The sequence below is a fragment of the Erythranthe guttata genome, chromosome 4 (genome assembly GCF_056151865.1).
Source record: "Erythranthe guttata isolate IM_541 chromosome 4, IM_541, whole genome shotgun sequence".
In the NCBI taxonomy this organism is placed as follows: Eukaryota; Viridiplantae; Streptophyta; class Magnoliopsida; order Lamiales; family Phrymaceae; genus Erythranthe; species Erythranthe guttata.
In genome coordinates, this window is record NC_142536.1 from 19,543,248 (window position 1) to 19,565,745 (window position 22,498).

At 33.8% G+C, this 22,498-nt stretch overlaps 3 protein-coding genes across 3 annotated transcripts; 1 reads left to right on the forward strand and 2 right to left on the reverse strand.

Annotated features, from left to right (window-relative positions):
* Positions 1-2,719: 2,719 nt before the first annotated feature.
* Positions 2,720-6,906, reverse strand: LOC105958484 (fatty acyl-CoA reductase 3). Its single transcript, XM_088817277.1, has 10 exons — positions 6,730-6,906; positions 6,477-6,580; positions 5,330-5,529; positions 4,633-4,733; positions 4,319-4,511; positions 4,063-4,224; positions 3,874-3,955; positions 3,481-3,747; positions 3,191-3,318; positions 2,720-3,118 (listed from the first exon to the last, which is right to left on the reverse strand). Exons 1-10 carry the CDS (start codon positions 6,806-6,808, stop codon positions 2,956-2,958), a joined length of 1,479 nt encoding a protein of 492 aa, XP_088673403.1. The 5' UTR covers positions 6,809-6,906; the 3' UTR covers positions 2,720-2,955.
* A 9,313-nt stretch (positions 6,907-16,219) lies between these two features.
* Positions 16,220-19,020, forward strand: LOC105958516 (proteinaceous RNase P 2). Its single transcript, XM_012982516.2, has 7 exons — positions 16,220-16,833; positions 16,972-17,364; positions 17,539-17,640; positions 17,959-18,131; positions 18,344-18,464; positions 18,579-18,650; positions 18,718-19,020. Exons 1-7 carry the CDS (start codon positions 16,315-16,317, stop codon positions 18,868-18,870), a joined length of 1,533 nt encoding a protein of 510 aa, XP_012837970.2. The 5' UTR covers positions 16,220-16,314; the 3' UTR covers positions 18,871-19,020.
* A 185-nt stretch (positions 19,021-19,205) lies between these two features.
* LOC105958482 (alcohol-forming fatty acyl-CoA reductase) lies at positions 19,206-21,915 on the reverse strand. The gene is made up of 10 exons (XM_088817278.1): positions 21,771-21,915; positions 21,600-21,703; positions 21,272-21,498; positions 21,023-21,123; positions 20,499-20,691; positions 20,266-20,436; positions 20,108-20,189; positions 19,693-19,971; positions 19,480-19,607; positions 19,206-19,398 (listed from the first exon to the last, which is right to left on the reverse strand). Exons 1-10 carry the CDS (start codon positions 21,847-21,849, stop codon positions 19,233-19,235), a joined length of 1,530 nt encoding a protein of 509 aa, XP_088673404.1. The 5' UTR covers positions 21,850-21,915; the 3' UTR covers positions 19,206-19,232.
* Between the last annotated feature and the right edge of the window lie 583 nt (positions 21,916-22,498).

A 22,498-nucleotide genomic window follows, 5' to 3' on the forward strand; every position in this document is an offset into this window, starting at 1 on the left:
TCATGATTAAAGCAAAAACACAAATAAAATAAGTCATAAACGATAAATCTATGCTTAGAGTCTTCGAATTCTTCGTCTTCGTTATTGCTTTGTTGCTCTCCAAATTGCGTCAAAAAAGATCCCCAATTGTGTAATTAGGAGTCCTTTACTGCGCCTTTTCGTCATCTCGGACGGGGGTCCCACAATTTGAACTAAAACTCGGACGGGGGTCCGAGCTTTTAAATCTTCAGAATTTTGATTTTTTTACTTTTGACCCATATTTTCTCCAAAATTGCAGTTTTGACCCCATACTTTTCCAATTCTTCAATTTGTACCTAAAATACAATAAATCAATTTTTTAAGCACCAATTATCGTTAAAACACACCAAAAGCTCAAATAAAAAGGTACGATAAAGTGTAAAAATATACACTTAACAACGACCGAAAAAATTAAAAAAAAAATCATAATTTTCAATTTATGTAGAAAAGAAGGGGAAAAATAGATTTTGATATAATGATAAAATACGGGAAGAAAAAAAAACGTGTTCCACGTAAAAAAAAAAAATGCTAGATACAAACTTAAAAATGTTAAATATTACCATAGTTCATTATAGTATATTTACAATTTGGTGTAATTTCGACTTTGTGAGTGGAGGGGCATTTTTGGAATAAATTTAATAAATGATGTGAAGCAAATTTTAATTAGACTTATCATTTAGTTCTAATAAGGTTTGTCACCAGGGACTTATATCTTAAGACCCCTTCTTTCCTTCTTTTTAATGCTTAAACATTTTGAAATATTTGAAGTTTGAAACTTTTTTTACCCTTAAGTGGAAATTTTATAGGTCTCCCAACTCAATATTGATAGACTTGATTAGATTAAACATGATTATATAATTAATGGGATTTATTATTATTATTACTTTACAATTATTACTATTATTAGTAGTAGTAGTATAAATTCAAGTATTTTATTATTTTATAGTATTTTTTATTTACACATATATTCAACCAGGTTCATTTGATGCAGGGTTTCGTGATAACTTTGTCTAATGGTGATTTTATGCCCAAATTAATTCTGGTTACATGAATTAAAAAAAAAAAAAAATTAACTAAGTGCGAATAAAATTGATAACCGAATTTTTTTTTGGCATTGGCATTAAAAATAGGTCAGTTGCTTTGCCATTACGAGGTTGGAGAACAAACATGCAATGCAAGTAGTATTCATAGCTTGAAATAAACGTTTTTATTTTTGTTGAAGTTGACATCTTAAATGAAACACGTTTTAAATGAGAAAAAAGCAATGAAGAATTTCAAGTACAAAAAGATATCGACATGTGTTTTTCTTTTTTTAGTTTTTACATGCGCTACAGTTTTGAGGTTTGCCCTATTTTGATTTGGTAATTAATTATGTTTCATTTTGAAGATTGACAGAGACAAGAAAATGGCGCCATTTGAGAGAACATTTTTAGAGAGAGAAAAATGGCGGGAAAAAATGTAGCAAAATGCCTTTTTTTTTTTTTTTTTTTTTTTTTTTTGTTGTTGAAGTCGATATCTTCAATAAACACGTTTTAAATGATAAAGTATTATATGGGAAATTTCAAGTACGATGAAATCGACATGTGTTATTTTAGTCTTTATAGGGCACTAGTTTTTGTGGTAATTGAAGTTTGCCCTATTTTGTCTGTATTAAACTGAAGATGATGATTGGTTTATGTTTCTGTTAATTTTGCAATTTATGTCGGCCCTGATTTTTTATTTTTTTATTATTTGTTATTTTTTATTCTAAAAGTTCCTCACCGTTGAAATTTTATAAATTCATTTTACATGATAATACTTAATTCTACTTTGCACCTTCAAAATGCACAATTTTGGCACTTTGCACCTCGAAAAATAATTTATGGCACTTTACACTCTCAAAACACATTTAATCGTTCAAAATGCACCCCGTTCTATGTTGCGGTCATATTTTCCGGCATTGACTAATTTTCTGATTGTCAAAAGGGTTACATTAGCACTTTGCAACCCAAAGAAAAAGTCGATGAAGAGACAAAAGTACGTCTGTTGACAATCAGAAAATTATTCAACGCCGGAAAATATGACCTGAAAATAGATCGGGGTGCATTTTGAACGATTAAATGTGTTTTGAAGGTGCAAAGTGCCATAAATTATATGTGAGGGTACGAAGTTCTAAAATGATGCATTTCGAAGGTCCAAAGTGGAATTAAGCCTACATAAGTAATATTTTTTTTAGGTTAAATACACTTCACACCCATCAAGCCCTTGAAGTTTTCTGATTTTCTCTTCTATGGGATGAAATAATAGAAAGAATAATTAAATTATATTATTAAAAATATGTAGTGGAAGAAATGCAACATTTAAAATTTTAAAAATGTCATCTTGTTTTGATACCATATTTAATAAATCCACAAACAATACATTTATTTATATACATTTATTGAATACTTGCATCCCTTGGTCCGACAAGGATTGATGGAGGAATGTAAATCATGGTAACTCAACGGCCCGTTAAGGTTCGGACCCGGACCTTGGTGCCCACAAGGAACCAATCTCATTGGAGTTGAAATTCCCACACTGCGGTTGCCAGGATTCGATCCTAGGACCTTGCTCCAACTTACCACCTCCGGAACCAGTTGAGCTACACCCATGCGGGCACATTTATTGAATACTTACAAGTAAGAAGGCATGTTTAAACAATAAATTCTCTTTAATTTCTACATCACTAATTGTATTAAATGTCTATGCATTATATTTATAGTAAATTTTAAAACACAAGTTGATGTTTAAGGGATAACTATTACAAATAATACCTTAAAGGGGTACCTATTTAACCTTAATTTTTCAAGACAAAAGTACACAAGTCATTATTTATTTCATTACATCTATGTCACACATACATATATATATATATATATATATATATATATATATATATATATATATATATATATAAAATCACCGGCGGAAGCCATATTTGACGACGGCGGCAATATGAGTGTACATGAAATAATCATCCCAAAATATGGTCTTCGGGTCAAAGTTGAACATTTCATACTCAATTATTCCATAGTTTTCCTTTGCTGCCCTTATCATATTTTCAGTGTTCATGTCATCAAAACTGCAATTATATATAATTATTATTATTATTGTAATTAAAAAAATATGAAATATGATATATTATATCACTTACACTCCCTTGAAGAAGACATAGGGGCGAAATAGTTGTACCAACCGCATCAAGAATTGAACCTTTCGAGATATATCGAGATACGTCCCTCGAAAATATTGGCAGCTCGCCGTGTTTACAAGACTTAGCATCTATTTTCATAGAATCGGAAATTATATATATAAATATATATATAAATATATATATATATATATATATATATATATATATATATATATATATATATATATATATATATATATATATATATATATATATATATTCAAATTAATTAGTTGAAAGAACAAATTTACCTTAAGAGGGATCAAGTAATGTATCTGCATGTATCTTCGGACAGATTCCATGGTCCCTAATTCTTTGCCCTTTTTAACAATTACGGTTTTGCCATTCTTGTCGACCCACGGTCGTTCCGTGAAGAAACGGAGCCCGTAATTTTGAAGGCTACGATAATGAACCGGATTCGACATGGAAGTTCCGATGTGGTAGATAGTTTGTTTCGGTTCGTCTGCATTTGCCACTATTGACACGATCATCGCATTCACCACCATGTCCGCTGGAATCTGCATCATTTATTTATTAAATAAATAAATGACGTTAATTATTTGATACTCGACTCGAGATTGATCATTAAAAACTCGTTTATTTATTTTTAATAGTTCGAATAAGAAAAGTATATAGCAACTCACCAAGTCTACTATACTTTGGGGATCACCCGGAAAGCATGACATTTTGCCTTTCCCATATCCAACAACAAAGCTATCAATATTTCTATATTCATCCAAAAAAAAATGTGAATTTAATCAAAAATTTATTATATATATATTTATTTATTGTAGGAAAAAATAAAAAAAAATAATAATAATGAGATTTATTACCTGACACCTTCAAGCCAGCCTGGAAAAGGTTCTTGAAAAGTACTTGTGATAATAGTGGGGCGAATTATTACAAGAGGAGTTTCTTCTCTCAAATGGCCCAACAACATTTCTCCCATTGCCTTTGTGAATGCATAAGTATTGGGCCATCCATACTTATTTGCTCTGTCACATATTTAAATAAATAAATAAATATAATATTTTTTTTTATTATTTTAGAATTTATGCAAATAAAGAAATAAATAGTTTGAAAAATTACCTTTGAATACCCAATTCCTTCATAGTTGATGCAATGTATTTTTCCGGGGCAGATTCCGCCCGGAGCTTTTTCAATAATTCGTCCACGATTTTCTTCTCGTTTTCGATATCCAGTCCACGTGTACCGTTCAGAGTGGCTCCCATGTTAAACGGCGTTTCCAGAACTAGCCCCTCCTTCTCCCCACACACGTATGCTGAAAATTTTAGTATTTATTTTTGAATTATTATTTTCATTTAATTTAATCAAACTATTTTTAGTTAATTTAAATATTTTATTAAAAAATATAGTAATTAGTAATAATAATAATATCTAACCGGTTGATACGTGAAGGAGGAGCCTTAAGTTTCTGCATTTCATCGAAAAATTTAAAATATTCGCAGGTCCGTAAGTATTGATCCCTAGTGCAACATCGTATCTGTTCAAAACAAATTAATAAACGAAGAAGATGATCGTACCTCGTTATTAGTATTAACAGCAAATTAGCTTACTTGCACAAGCAATTTTCTTAACATAATCCGTATATTTATCGAAGATGTAGCACTAATTTCGGGTACATTAACTGAAATTTGCTCCAAATCGACAAATTCCACTTTAATTAATTATGACTTTTATTTTCTCTGCACGAAATCTCATTTTTCATTAATAATTAATATCTTTACTTATAAGTGGCCATTTTTTGAAATCTTATGTTTGCAATTAATCTAAAACATAAGTGAGTTTTTTGCAATAAAGTGAAATAAGTTGATAAATATGGTGCAGATTTTTGTTAACACATGGTATATTTAATTTGTAAATGCTATTTACGGATTTACCCCTTAATAATTCAAGCTAATAATATTCTTTTCCTTTTCTTTTTGCATAGGTACATATTCTTCTAGATTGGCATCGAATATATATAATATATATGATGCCATAGCATTTTAAGTTGAAATAAAAGCAGGTAATTATTGATGTATAAAAAAATAATAAATAAATAAATAAATAAAAAGGAATAATTTTTAATATTGATACCTTTCATCAAAATCAGTGGTTGCAGCTGAATTTACGATAATATCAACTTCTTGAAAAAGCTCTTCCAAAATGGATTCTTGTAATCCCAAGTCGTCACGAGTGATGTCACCATTCAGCACAGTAATTTTTTCCAGGATTAAAGAATTCAAATTTGCACCATATTTCTCCTTTACTACCCCAAACAAGTCCTTACCTATCACCTTCATTAATTATTTAAAAATAAATAAAAATATTATCCATTCAAATAAAATTGATCTTACTATATGATCATTATCCATTACAAAATACTCATGGCAAGATATATATGTGTAACCTAATACTATTATGGGTAAATTACGAAAACCCCACTAAAGTTAGATTATATTTTAAAAATCACCTTCACCTATTCGTAATTATCAAAAAAGCCCTGACGATTGTTTCTTTCTTACACCAACACCTGACAGTGCGACTTTTCACGGATTTTTTTTATTCTAGAAAATAGACTTTACACAATTTAAGATATTTTCTTTTATTCCTCACCTATTTAACAGAATATATAATAGATTGTACACATTTTCTGTTAAATAACTCGATCAACAGTTAATCAAAGGGGTCTTTTAATTATTACGGATACGAGGAGGTGTTTTTTGTTATTTAGCCTAAGTTCAGGAGGGTTTTCGTAATTTATCCTAATATTATATATTCCAGGAAATCTACAATAAAAAAAAATTAATATCATATAAACATAATATAAGTTATATGAAAACACTAAATTATATAACGTATATTGAAAACACTAAAGTATATTTGATCAAATTAAAAATAATTATCCATAACAACTTATTTTCTGAATTTGATTATCGAAAATACCAATTAATTAAAAATAAATAAAAGTCAAACGGATAATTTAGGTTTCAACGTTGACTGATATATATACAGACAACATAGGAGAAGGTGTTGAGAAATGATGACGACGACTCACACATGTCATGTTCGCTGACTTACACAATCGATGACGTCACTCTTTTATGCATGAACACTATCATCCAAGTATATCAAATTATTGTTTAATTGATAAACATTATTTTTTTTTTATAAATTAAAAAAATGTACAAAAATAATAATAATGAAATCACCAAATGTTAGTTAGAGATTCTTGATACGATACCTCAGTATTGAAACGATGAAGAGCTGAAACAGAATCTTCAGCCCTCAATAGAAGATACAGCTTCTTCACCTTTGGTTGTACCCTCATTATTTTCTCTATCAACACTGTAATATATATATATATATATATATATATATATATATATATATATATATTCAAACACACACACATGTGTATTCAGTGTTTGTGAGAGAGAGAGAAAGAGAAAGAGAGATAGTGTAATGGATGAGAGAGAAAGGTAATAAAAAAATACCCTTTGCAAGAAAACCAGTGGCACCAGCTACAAGAATGCTCTTGTTCTCAAGAAACTGCACAATGCTCAAACACTCCATTTTTATTCTATCTTTTTTTTTTTTTTGTGTGTGGAAATATCAAGTGTTAATGTTGTATATATATATATATATATGTGTATGTGTGTATAGAAACTTTAGGATATGTTTGGGAAGAATAATATAATAAAAGATGGATGACAAATGATTTTTGACATGTTTGTGTTCGATGATGTTAAAAATAAATCATCTCGAGTGTTAAAGCTGGGAGAGCAAAGTAGGTCACGTGCTCACGAGCTAGATGGCCCTGAAACACTTTAGTTACCTCAATAATCCTGCGAACGGAAAACACGTAATCTGAGCCGGGAATTGATCCGGTGGAAACTCCTCCGACGCTCAAGTCAGACGTGAGGATAATTGATAATAGCCGATATAATTTTAGTAGAAGAAATGATTGAATAACAAAAGCGTACCTCTATGCTGCACGGACACTGATACGTGGACACGGCGATACGCGGACACGGACACGGTGATACGGTATTTCCAAAAAACTAGGATACGGACACGCGGGGGACACGCGTAAATATAAAAAATATAGGGGTATATTTATACATAATAAAAATATAGGGGTACATTTTTAAATTGTAAAAAATATGTCTAAGTCGTCATTGTATAAGAGAACCGCTCGCCCTTGTTGCTCGTGTTCTTGGTCACCGTCGCATGCTAGACTTTTGGAGTTTTGGGTGAACTCACAAAGAAAATAGAGGAAATGTGTATTACAGAGAAAAGAAAATGCGCATTTTTTTTAATTAGGGTTCTCTCTTAAAACGTAAGAGAAGTGTCCGAATTTTTTTAAAATTGTGGACACTGCCCGACACGGGTGTCCTACTTTTAGCGAAATTACGACACGGCCCGACACAGGTGTCCGAAAAGTGTCCGGGTGTGTCCGAGTGTCCAGGTGTCGGATACGGGGACTCTTCACCTTCTAGAAGTGTCCGTGCAGCATAGGCGTACCTTCATCAAATGAATTTAAGTTTTATTTATACTTTATTGATTGGGTCGAGACCAATTTATCGGGCCCAATCTTATTTGGATGCGATTGGGCCTTCGTAGAAATAGCTATTAAGTTGGGCCCGTGGCCCAGTAAATATGGGTCTATTGGGCTGGGCCAATAGGCATATCATTAAGCCCCCACTCTCGAATCGATGTGGGAGCGATTTGGAGAGAGGTGCCGGATCGTGTCAAGAGTAAAATTGTATTTCGATCTTCTGGTTTGTTTCGTTGACGTAGGGATAATAATAATTTTTTATTATTATTTTGCGGCCCGGATTGGTGAGCGGATTTATATTTAAAGTGCTTGAATATAATTTTTCGCCTTGTAGTAATTATTTCTTCTGACATCAGTAGAGAGGAGTATCAAGATTCACGTCGAATAAATATGAGTGAGTAATTTTTTTTTTTATATATCTCCGTATTTTAGTTGCTCAACATATTCCGTTGTAGAAAAGAATATATTCTCTGGCTGAGAAGATCATCAGATAAAATAATTAATATGACCGAAGCGGGGAAGGCGAAACAGTTGAAAATTATCCTGCGAAAGTCGTTTGTAGAGAGCGAGATGACCTTTGGAACTGTAGGAAAGGTAATTAGGTCGAGTTCCGGTAAAAAAATTGCACCGGAGAAAGAAGTCGAGCGTTTCGATTGCACGCGATTAGGGTTATCCGGGGATATTTCTGCGGAGCCAGTAGGCCAAGCCGCGCGGCTCGAGGATGAGAGAGGAGTCGCGCGACTCGGCTCCGCACGAGTGGAGCCGCGCGTTCAGTGTGTGAGGGTGGAGCCGGGCACGAAGCCCGAAATATAGAGGTGGGCCAGGAGAGAAAAAAGAGAGAGAGAAGGAGAGAGAAGGGGGGGTAGGTGGGGATTACCCACCTGGGGGAAGGGAAGAGAGGGAGGGAGAAGATGAGAGAGAAGGAGGGGTAGGTGGGGCTGGGGGGCTGGTGGGGGTTACCCACGTGGGGGGAGTGAACAGAGAGAGGGAGAGGAGGAGAGAGAAGGAGGGGTAGGTGGGGCTGGGGGCTGGTGGGGGTTACCACATGGGGGGAGGGAAGAGAGAGAGGGAGAGGAGGAAAGGGGTAGTTTTCATCGCAGGACTGCTCAGAAAATTCGGGAATTATAGGGGATGTTTGGTTTTATTTCCAAAACCAATTTCCAGTTCTATACTATTCATAAAACCGAGATCATGTTTGTTTCACAATTTTATCCAGAAAATCCCATTTTTTCCTATCAAATTTCTATTGAAAATACACTATTGATACTTTTTTCAATTTTCAAACCTACTAAAACCTACTACTAACCTATATATTTTATTCCATCAACTCATTTATCTCTCCTCATTAATAATCACACTCTCTCTCCTCTCATTTCTCTCTCCTCATTAATATCTACACTCTCTTTCATCTCAATTTACTACTACTAAAAATAATAATAATAATAATAATAATAATAATAATAATAATAATAATAATAATAATAATAATAATAATAATAATAATAATAATAATAATAATAATAATAATAATAATAATAATAATAATAATAATAATAATAATAATAATAATAATAATAATAATAATAATAATAATAATAATAATAATAATAATAATAGTAATAATAATAATAATAATAATAATAGTAATAATAATAATAATGATAATAATGATAATAATTATTATCATTGTCTGAAGAAGATTTCGCCATGAATTACACAGCTTTGTTGGACGAGAACGCGAATTATCCAGATTTGATTGAGTATCTCCAATACACTTGGCTCGTATACAGAGAGAAATTTGTAAAAGCATGGACGGATCTAATTTTCCATTTGGGTAATACATCGACAAGCAGGTATTTATTTATAAGTTGTTAAATATATATACTTAACTTACTGTCATGTAGTTTATTGAAACATAGCATATTCTTAACATATAAGGCTCGACCGTATCCATCCATCGAATAGTCCCGTGATGAACCGTCTTTGCAACTTCAGATGACACTTTCAATCCAAATGGCGTCCAATTCACCTATATTCATTTAATTATACACATATATTAATAAGCATAATTAATATAAAATGATACTTACACACATAGATACTTACATCTGACGGACGCATCGAATCGAGACGTCTACGATAATCTACAAGTATATCCTCGTCCTTAGGAATATGATGTATCACCTGCCACCGTTTACACCATGGCTCTCCCGTAACATATGCGTTAACCATCGGAGGCCGGAAACACGGAAAATACTCATATATCCAACACTACAGTACGGGAAATAATAATACGGCATAATTAACAACAACAACAACAACAACAACAACAACAACAACAACAACAACAACAACAGCAACAACAACAACAGCAACAACAACAACAACAACACCAGCAACAACAACAACACCAACAGCAACAACAACAACAACAACAACAACAACAACAACAACAACAACAACAACAACAACAACAACAACAACAACAACAGCAACAACAACAACAGCAACAACAACAACAACAACACCAACACCAGCAACAACAACAACACCAACAGCAACAACAACAACAACAACAACAACAACAACAACAACAACAACAACAACAACAACAACAACAACAACAACAACAACAACAACAACAACAACAACAACAACAATAATAATAATAGTAATAATAATAATAATACCTCTAATAGTGTCAGACATCCAGCAATCTGCGCCGCCTCAGCTCGCGTAGCCATGCCCAACTGTCGGTACAGATAGGCCAATGTAGCCGAACCCCAAGAATACTCGCAAATGAGATTGATTTCCTCTAACAGTGGGAAAAAATCTGCTCTAACCTTCGATCCACTCTTTTCCACGAACAACAACTTTCCAAGCAAGTATGCAATATATGCTCGTACCCGATACGCGGAAGGAAATGTAGAATTGTCGCCATACTTCACCTCCAAATCATCTAACCGGGGTCCGCCACCATACCACCACTGCTCCATAAGTGCGGGTGCGACCCCGAAAGCTCTCGCACCAAGCTGGATCGCGTCGGCCTTATCCATCCAAACGTTAGGGCGAGTTCCACTAACTCGCAAACCCATGATGTAATGCACGTCGTGCAGGGTAATTGTCATCTCACCGAATGGCATGTGAAAACTGTTGGTGTCCGGCTGCCACCTCTCAATAAAAGCCTCTATGAGTGGGTTATTGTGCTGAGGCAGCGAACAATCACGCAAGTGATACAAGCCGGTACTCTCCAGTAGTGAGACACAATCATCGTCGTCGGGGCCCGGCCAAGTACACTTCGCGTGCGACCGTAATTTAACCATATGTCGACCCTGTTCAAGATATATTCATATATAAGTATACCACAAGCAAGTGTAAATATTATAAACAAAATTTATTAATATTAATAAGTATTACCTTTCCCTCCCAAATGTCGTAGGCAATGTGTGCTCCAAAACTTGGAATCAAGTGAGCGTATTTAGGTCCACCGGGTGTCTCACCGGTCAACATCCAAGGTCGAGAAGGAAGTTTTTTTCTCGGAGCGGTGCGGGACCTCGAGACAGGATTAGAACCATCGAAAGTACCACCCATCGGGACAGGAGGCGGAGTCGGAGTCCGAACATCCTCGTAATCGTCATCGGATGGAAAATCCGGCACCGGAAACTGATACTTCTGCTGAAAGCGTAGTTGTGGATCGTACTCGTACTCCTGCGGCTGCATATATGCATCCATGGGTGCATCCATCTCCTGCTCGGCATCTGTCTCTGTCTCCTCCTGAATCATCGTACGTGGGGGTACAAAAGCACCAGTGCGTTCCCCACGACGTTTAGAACCGGTAACATTTCTATTATGTGTCCTTCCCTCCCGTTCCGCAGTATTCTCCTCCACCGGATCTGCAGGAGGACGAATCAGGAGTCCTTTCCCTTTTCCCAGTCCGAATTTTTTCGCCCAATTAGACATCCTGTAAACATAAAATTATTATAATTTTCTTTGAATTAACTAAATTATATTAAACTAACTTATTTTAATTCAGAATAAAAAATATTTATTTTAAATCAGAAAAAAAAAAAAAAAAAAAAAAAATTAAAACCGAACGCCCGGTTTGGGCGTTTCCCGACCGAACCGACGCCTGGACCGGGCGCCGGTTCGCCCGGTAAACGCCCAAACCGGGCGTTCAAACATTGATTCAACGCCCAAATCGGGCGCCGGCAGCATGAACAGACGCCCACTTTGGGCGTCTGTTCATGCAGCCGGCGCCCGATTTGGGCGTTTGGGTATAAGTTCCGAAAATTTCAAAAGCCCTACAAATCGATTTGTAGGGCTTTTAAACATGAAATTGGTTGCAAAATCGAGTTACCCATTGCATATAACACATGTAGGTGTTGAAATTACCTGAAAAAATCGAAGCCCAAGCTCGAAATTTGGTTGATTTCGAAATTTTTTGAAAAAAAAAAATTTTTCTGAAATTTTTGGAATGGGGGGTAATTGGAGAGAATTTAGAATTTTAGGGGTTTTAGAGAGATAAACTGTTTTTAACTTTGAACGGTAAATAGCAGTTATCAAACCGTAAAGAGCATTTTCTTAATAATAATAATAATAATAAGGGTAAATTACAAACACCCCCCTGAGGTATGGTCAAATTACAAAAACACCCCTCTTGTTTGGATAATTACAACCACCCCCTCAACTCCTCAAATTAAGTGGAATCTTCGAGATTATATGGAATATTATCGCTTGTGTACCCGTTTTATCCCATTCAAACTCTACATTATGAAGCAAGTTGATCATAATATGTGATTTTTAGCTTGTATATATTAGTTTGTGGTGCATCGGAAACTGTATGTTTACACAAAACGAGTACAAACTAGAGCACATTCCACGGAATCTAGATGACTATGTTGAATTTGGCACAATAAGGGTGGAGGTGTAAGAAAAAATCATAGTTGAGGGGGTAGATGTAATTATCCAAACAAGAGGGGGTTTTTTGTAATTTGACCATACCTCAGGGGGGTGTTTGTAATTTACCCTAATAATAATAATAATAATAATAATAATAATAATAATAATAATAATAATAATAATAATAATAATAATAATAATAATAATAATAATAATAATAATAATAATAATAATAATAATAATATTGTTGTTGTTATTAAAAATAATATTCATTGTAGAAGTAGTAATAATAATAATAATGGTAATAGTAATAATAATACTAATAAATAATAAAATAATAATAATTATAATAATAATAATAATAATAATAATAATAATAATAATAATAATAATAATAATAATAATAATAATAACAATAATAATAATAATAATAATAATAATAATTATTATTATTATTATTATTATTATTATTATTATTATTATTATTATTATTATTATTATTATTATTATTATTATTATTATCATAATAATCATCATCATCACTATCATCATCATTAATCATTATATTCTACTATTGCACGTACTTTCGTAGAGAAAATTCACCACAACCAAACATATTCTCATTTCTACACCTACATAAAACTAAAAATACACCTTCATCCAAACATATTCCCATTTTCTACACAAAAACCAATAATCTACAATTTCCATCAGAAATTTTGAAAACTAGAAATTCATTTTGGAAACATAACCAAACATCCCCATAGTTTTCTATAAAAACCTATAGTCTTCTATTGTATATCCCGGATTAATAATTCTTCTACAAGGGTAGACTTGTACTTGAAGAAATCTAAATCTATAATCGAGAAACTTAGAGAGAAAAGAAGAAGAGAAAAATATTCTCATCTCCGGAACGTGAATAGGCGTATATGAATTCTTATTGTCCTCTCATCAACTCAATCTCTATTATATAGCACAAGGAATTAAAGTCACACATAGAGAGGATTACATGGAAACAAATCCCACTCCTTCTATAACTCTATATAGTCGAAAATTACAGTCCAATGGGGACTTAATTTTCGGCTATATTAATTCCAATATATAATATTGGTTAAACTTTATTTTCTCGATTAATTAGAAAATCCATTGGGCTACAATAGGGACTAAAGGAGAAAATATAAATCGAGCAACTAATAATTAATTAAATCCAAACTCTTAAAAGAATTCATTTAATTAATCATTAAATAATTATTTATTTTCCACTACCAAATAATTATTGAACTCCCGTTTATATTCTCAAATATTATATTCGAGCCCCGGTCGATCATTACTTAGATTCTCCCCACATTAAGAAATCTTATAACCACCAAATAATTTGTTCACTGCTAAATAAATTAAATGGTTTCTTTTCATGAGTCTTACCCGCTTAACTTATTTGAGTATGCCAGATACGAAATCCACCTGGCCAGGACTTGGCATAAACAAATCTTACAAGCTACTAAAGGGTTATTATCAATCCCATATTTCAGAGATGTGGATTCCTTTCGATAATTAATTTCCACCTATTAATTCTTAATGTCTCTACCCAACGCACCGGGGCCATTTGTCTCAATATAGGAATCTCTCCCATTGTGACATCAAAGTAGAGATCATCAATTAAATGTGTACGTTAATTATCTAGGGATTAAGAGAGTAAGTAATATATTGTCAACTAGAAATAATACAGTTTCATTTATGAACAGTGATGAAACAATTATTTCACTTTGTCCGGTTCAACACATGTCGGGTGTGCTAGCACAATAAGTCAAAACAATAACTACAAAAGTTATTCGATGTTTACTGTGATCAAGACCAATCACTTAAATATTGTGCTACAATCTTTTACCAATGGTTAGTCCATTTCCATCTATTGTGAACGTTTATCATTATATTCTAAACGAACTTTCAAAATGATCTTTCTGTGCGCCGTAGCACACCATTTCGAATACTATTAGAATATTAGACTTATGCTTTTAATAAATTGGCAACAATCAATTAAATGCATTGAATACCCTAGTGCAGATTCTCATAAAATGATAATAAATTATTTTATTAATTCACCTAGAGTGTTAAAGCTGAGAGAGCAAAGTAGGTCACGTGCTCACGAGCTAGATGATCCTGAAACACTTTAATTACCTCAATAATCATGCGAACGGAAAACACGTAATCTAAGCCGGGGGTTGATCCGGCGGAAACACCTCCGACGCTCAAGTTAAACGTGAGGATAATCGATAATAGCCGAGAAAATTTTAGTAGAAGAAATGATTGAATAATAAAAGCGTACCTTCATCAAATGAATTTAAGTTCTATTTATAGTTTATTGATTGGGGCGAGACCAATTTATCGGGCTCAATCTTATTTGGATGCGATTGGACCTCTGTATAAATAACTATTAAGTTGGGCCTGTGGCCCAGTAAATATGGGGCTGGGCCAATAGGTACATCAGTGTTCATTTTCTTTTATGGCTCATCATCTATGTAAAATACAAACTAATTATAGTATTTAAGGATATTTTTTATGGGGATTCGGTGACATATTGTCCTGACTTTTTTGAAGGACATTCACAAGAATATAATACAAATTAAATTAAATTAATATTTGTAAATTTTAATTAGATATAACAAGTGTTTTTGAAAAAAAAAATGGAAAATTATATTTGTAATTATTTGTTCATTGATAAGATGTATAAATTATAGATATAAAATTTAATATAGTTACACAAGTTTGTTGGTTTAAATAGTCTAATAAGAATAAAAATTATTAATTTAGATTCATTAGTAAAAAAATTAAAAAAAAATTACATTCTTTGTATATTCCAATTTATAATTAAATTGGAAAAATAATTATTAAATACAACTTAACATAAAAATATTTATAAAGATATTTTACAACTTGAATACGAATTTTATCCAATTGAATATGTTAAGAGGAAAGAAATTTTATTAATGTGACTTAAATTGAACATCTGCCATCTATTCATATTATCATATATATACACAATGATTAGGAATCTTAATTATATCCCCAACTACTCATCTAACATCTAACTAACTAATTACTCTTAGGGGGTGTTTGCAAACGTTTGAAAGTGATTATGAGTTTTTGTTTGATCATAATTTGTTTTCAAGTGATTGCAAAATCGACTTTTGTTTTTGCTTCTTTTAAAATAATTTGTTTTAAGCTATTTTTTGAAAAGTACTCTTAATCTTGCTTTTTCTATTTAAGTTCATTTTCCGAAATATTTGCAAATACCCCAACTTTTAAGAATAAACATTTAAAACTAACTTAATTCAAAATCACTAAATTCTGCTTCTAAATAATCATTTGCAAACATGAATTCCAACAGAATATATCATTATCAAATTTCAAACAAAATGAAAAGCCCAACATAAAATAAAATTTGAAATGCAAATTAATTTATCTGAAGCTAAGCCCGGCCCAGCCCAGCCCGACCAAGCCCAACCCAATTAAACCAAAATGAAAATAGAAACTAAACATAACTCTCCGCCCCCACCTCACACCGCCGCTGCAACCGGAGAAAAAAAACGCCACCCACCAATCCCCCATTCCCGAAACCGCCACCATGGACCACCACAACACACGGCGGAAGAAGCAGAAACTGTCACCGGAATCCCAATTCCGATCAACACTCGACCAATGCTCCAAGACGAAAGACCTCACCGCCGCCATCTCTCTCTACGAATCGTCCCCTTCTCCAACCCTCACCCTCGGCAACCTCAATTCCTTCCTCTACATCTGCTCCAACTCCCTATCCGACCCGGAAACCCGACAGCCCGCCATCGAATTCGGATTCAAGCTGTTCCACCACCACAGCGACGGCGATAATTTCAAGCCGAACGAGGCGACCCTCACCGCCCTGTCCCGCCTCGCCGCCGCCAGAGGCGACGGCGACCACGCGTTTGAACTCGCGAAGAGCGTGAAGAAATACGGGGTTGCGCCGAAGCTCAGGACCTTTTCGCCGGCGCTGATTTGTTTCTGCGGCGGAGCGGCGGCGGCGGCGGACAAGGCGTACGAAGTGGAGGAGTATGTTGAATCCGTCGGGCTGCATTTGGAGGAACCCGAACTCGCCGCATTGTTGAAGGTCAGAACCCCTTTTGTATTGATTTCATGAATTATGATCGATCTTTGCATTCGGTTTAATTTTATCTGCAAATTTATAATTTAGTGTGAGAAAGTAACCTATCTATTATTGATTGAAAAATCAAAATCATATTTGAAGGTTAGTATCGAATCGGGGAAAGAGAACAAGGTTTACGAGTATTTACATAAACTCCGAGCAACACTAAGAGAGGTTAACGAGTCGACCGTGGCAGTTATCGAGAGTTGGTTTAGCGGTAAAAATGCAGCTAATATGAGTTTAGTTAGTTTAGACAGTGATCGTATTAAGGAAGCCAATACGAGAAACGGGGGTGGATGGCATGGGCTAGGGTTTCTCGGAAATGGGGAGTGGGCCCTACAGAGATCGAAAATAGCCTCAAATGGACAGTGCTGTGCGTGTAACGAGCAGCTGGTTTGCGTTGATACTGATACGGAAGAGACTGAGAAGTTCGCTCAGTCGGTTGCTTCTTTAGCCATGGAAAGAGAACTCCATTCGAATTTTAAGGAATTTCAGGTTAGATAGATATTCTTTTAATTTTTTTTTTTTTTGCATTGTTAAAATTCCTATTTTCCGCAATGAAGAACAAAGAAGGTAGTCGTGTTCAACATGCGAAACGGTATATCGTATCTTTTGAGTTGTGATTAACTGATGATTTTAATCAACGTATTTCTTGAAATAAATTTGAAGGATTGGCTGGAAAAACATTCCGAGTACGAAACTGTGGTGGATGGAGCAAATATTGGGCTGTATCAGCAGAATTTTGCGGAGGGAGGTTTTAGTGTTACACAGGTTGTGTGTGTGTGTGTGTGTGTGTGTGTGTGTGTGTGTGTGTGTGTGTGTGTGTGTGTGTGTGTGTGTGTGTGTGTGTGTGTGTGTGTATAGTAGAACCTCGATAAATTAATAACCTCGCTTAAATAATAGTTTCTTCTGGTCCCGACTCGGTAAAAACGTACTAAATTATTAGTTCGATAGTTTAACATTTCGCTAAATTAATAGAATTTTTGCTAGTCCCGACTGTATTAATTTGTAGAGGTTTAACTGTAATATATTTGAGAAAAAAACAACAATGGCTAATTTTTTTTGCCTCCCGTGTTTTTTATAGAGCAGCTTGATGCTGTTGTGAAAGAAATACATAGCAAGAGCAAAAAATGGCCACTTGTTGTGATGCACAAAAAACGTGTGCGCTCGATTCTTGAGGATGCTTCTAAAAGAGAGCTGATTGAGGATTGGTTGGATGAAGGAGTGCTGTATGGAACGCCGTACGGATCAAATGACGATTGGTAAATCTTTAATCCTATTTAGGAAATATCCGTCTTTTCTTGATTTATTTTTTCAATTTATCGAGTTTAAGTTGAATATAAGTAGTCACCCTTTTTTTTCATTGATTTTCTCATGTTTATTGAACATATGGCAAACTTCTTGAAGTATAAGCATGCTACGTCGTGTTTATTACTTTATTGCATTTTTATTTTTTTTAAATTCCGTGACTTAGGTATTGGCTTTACGCTGCTGTGAAATTGAAGTGTTTGCTAGTAACAAATGATGAAATGAGAGATCATATTTTTGAGCTAATCGGTAGCAACTTTTTCTCGAGATGGAAAGAAAGACATCAGGTACAAATTTCAGATTGGTTTTATTTATATTCTTTTCTATCTAAAATCAGTAATTAAAAAAATAAAAACTGGCCTTATAAACAACCGTTAAAATACGTGTTTTCCATGTTGCAGGTCAGATACACATTCACGAAGGGGGGTGGTCTAAAACTTATCATGCCACCTTCGTATTCTTTGGTCATCCAGGTAATATTTTTTTTTTTCCTGTATTTATTTATCGTTGATTTATGACATATTTTTTCTCATGTTACAGGAATCCGAGAAGGGATCTTGGCACGTACCTATAGCAGGAGAAATTAGCGACGAGTCTTCAAGAACTTGGCTATGTGTGACAAGATCGGGATCTATTGACGCTGAAGAAGTTTCCGGTAATCTGGTAAGTAATGGTAGTAATAATACTTCCTAGATTACGAAAATTCATTCTTTGCTAGTGAAAGACGAAATTTCACAATTGGACCGACATGGTTAGAAGTATTTTAAAAAAATTGGATATTTCGTGTAATCAAATGTATTCATTGAGGTTTTTTATCCAACTTTATATACCTTCCTGTATTTTCGTCGGGTGGCCCAGAAAATCGAAAAAATAAACTACATTGATAAAAGACAACCAAGAAGAAACTGCATATACAAATAAGGAGAATTTCCTAATAAAATGTTTGACATATACATATACATATACATATACATACATATATATATATATATATATATATATATATATATATATATATATATATATATATATATATATATATATATAGATATGAATTAATTATTCTTGAAAACGTGTTTTACTATTCCGGGAATATGAGTGTTCGTGAAATAATCGTCCCAGTTAATGATCTTGGCATCGAAATAGAATATATTTGTCTCATTTTCGATGCCACTCTCGTTCGCTGCCGTTCTCAGTTTCTCTGCGTTCGTATCATCGTAGCTGCAAAATGAAAAAAATGAAAACAAAAAAAATTAAAATATAATACTCAAATCGCCAACTACTAAAAATCGAAATACTTACAATCCTTTGAAGAACAAGTAAGGTGCGTAAAGTTCGACCAGACGCATCACGAACTTGATCTTTCTGCTCAACTCAAGATAAACCGCCTGGAAATACTTGCAGCACACCGTGTTTGCTATTTCCAGTCCCTGTACGAACAGCATAAATATTCAAGATAAAATTATTTATATATTTATGTATATATTAAAATGAAATCGAGATTATATATTAGACCTTTAGAGGGAGAAAGTAACGAAGAGTCATGTATCGTTGGAAAGTAGCCATTGAAGTAAGCACAGTGACGTGGCCAACGATTACAGGGTTTCCATTTTTGTCGATCCAAGGTTTTTTGGCGAAGTATCTTATTCCATAATCCTGAAGACATTTGAACTCGATTGGGTTCGAGACAGAGGATCCTACGTGGTAAATAATATTGTCTTTATTATTATAACGTTGATCTGCATGCGCCACCATGGCTACAATCATCGCATTCACCACCATGTCCGCCGGTATCTGCCAAAATAATAATTAAAAAAAAAAATATTTTAAGTATGAGCCCAATACATAGACACAGTGGCGAAGCCATGATTTTATTTATTTATTATTATTATTTTAATTTAATTTTTTTTGGGGGTAGGTTTTAACTCACAACATCGACGATAGACTTGGGATCGCCAAGGAAGCATGTAATTTTTCCTTTGCCATATCCGACGGCTAAGCTATCGATAGTTCTGGCAAATAACGGAGCATATTAACACGTGATATACGTACGTCAATACACGGAGAGGGGTAAAATGGTAAAATTACCTGAGGCCTTCAACCCAACCAGGGAAAGGTTCTCTGTAAGTACTAGTTACTATGGTGGGTCTGATGATGACAAGTGGCACTGTCTGATCTTCTTTGATCAACTGCCCTAACAGCATCTCTCCCATTGCCTTTGTGAAAACATATGTATTTGGCCATCCATACTTTCTTGCTCTATTTACATTTAATTAATACATTATTTTATGAATTACATAATGAATTTAAAATAAAATTACCTTTGAATTCCCAAGTCTTTCATGGATGATTTAATGTGTTCCTGTGAATAATTGTTCTGATTTAGATGTGTCAACGTGGCATCTACCAATTGGTTCTCTTCATCAATGTCTAGTCCACGTGTCCCATTCAGTGTCTCCCCCATCTTATATGGCAGTTCCAATATCAGTCCCTCCTTTTCACCAGATACATAAGCTGATCGATGATCAACAAATATCATATCATCATCTAATAATCATATATACTACTTTTGTAATTAGGGATTAAATTATCGCAACTGGGATGGAACTAAATCCTGAATCATGTAGCATATTTCCTCCTAATCCCGACCCCAAATCCCATAATCCGAATTCCCGAAATTTTTGGTCCAAAATAGCAAAATCCCGATCGGGACCATTACAGGATCCTGAATCCCGATCCTGATGTGTGTCACTAATTCAATTAAAAGTGAAAACATATAGATATAGCCAACTTGATATATAAAAGTGTAGGACTAATTAGGTATTAATTATCATACTACACTAACCAGTTGATACGTGAAGAAACACCTTTAATCTGTTACATTTCTTACAGAAATCGAAAACACGTTTAGCTCCGAGAGTATTTAACGTAAGTGACACATCGTATCTGCATGCCAAAATAAAACCTATTAATTCCTCCGCTTGAGAATTTTATAATTATTTCATATGATCTGTTACTTTAAATTCCAACGATACAATATTTATTATATTTGGTTAATACTTATGTCGAAACATTGTATTAAACGAGAAATAACCTTTCGTCGAAGTTGGTGGTTGCAGCTAAATTAACAACAACATCAATTTGATGCCACATCTCTTGGAGTAAATTATTATCATCATTGATGATTCCCAAATGGTGACGTGTAATATCTCCAGCAACAACTCTTATTTTTTCTGATATAAATGAATTAAAATAATAATTATTATTATTATCTCCCCCATATTTATCTTTCAGAACCCTGAACAGATCCTTCCCTATTATCTGCAAATAATAATTTAATTAATTAAATAAATTTTTTTTTTATATATGGAAGCGAATATATTATATTAAATTAAATTAAATTAAAATATATATACATGTACCTCGGTGTTGAAACGTAGCATGGCTGAATTAGTGTCTGAAGCTCTTAGAAGAAGATAAAGCTTCTTCACGTTTGGTTGTACTCTCAGTATCTTCTCAATAAAGACTGCATTTTTAATTTACCCACTTTAATTTATTGATGAGAGAGAGAGAGAGAGAGAGAGAGAGAGTACTCTTTGCTAGAAAACCAGTGGCACCAGTTACAAGAATGGTCCTGTTTTCTAAGAACTCAAGAATGCTGCCCAATTCCATTTGCAGAGAGAGAGAGAGAGAGAGAAAGACGGTGTGCAGTGTGTGAGAGAGAAAGAGAGACAGAGAGAGAGAGATCAAATTTCGAGAGGGGTTATATAGGGAAAAAAAAGAAGGAAAATAGGACAAAAATGAAGGAGTTCAATAGTGTGGGGTGTTTCCTGCAAATATGTATACCGCAGTTTATGGGATTTCTGGGCCCCAATTTGCAATTAATACAAAAGTTTGTTTATTGAAAAAAAAAAGAAAAGGGATTGAGTACACGCAAGAGAGAGTAGATTTCTTATGGTAAATTGCAGATTCACACTCCAATTTTTTTGCTCCATCATATTCAAAATTTCCAAAACAAGTGTTACGGTTTGTTTAGTTAGTTTGTTTGTTCATTTTTGTATTTTTATTTTTCTCTTTTTAAGGGTAATAAAATCGAAAAAAACATCTTTGTGTATTTGTCACGACTATTTCAAGGGATTCCAGCTCGTAAATACATTATGGCTACTTTCATATACTAGTTTCAAATTGATCCCGATTGGTCTTGTATACATCGATTGAGGTTAATGATGTTTGGGAAGCAGAATAATTGATTTGGAGTAGAAGTAAACGGCGTTTGGTTATAAGTATGGTTAAATGAAATGAAAAAAAAAATCGAAATCAA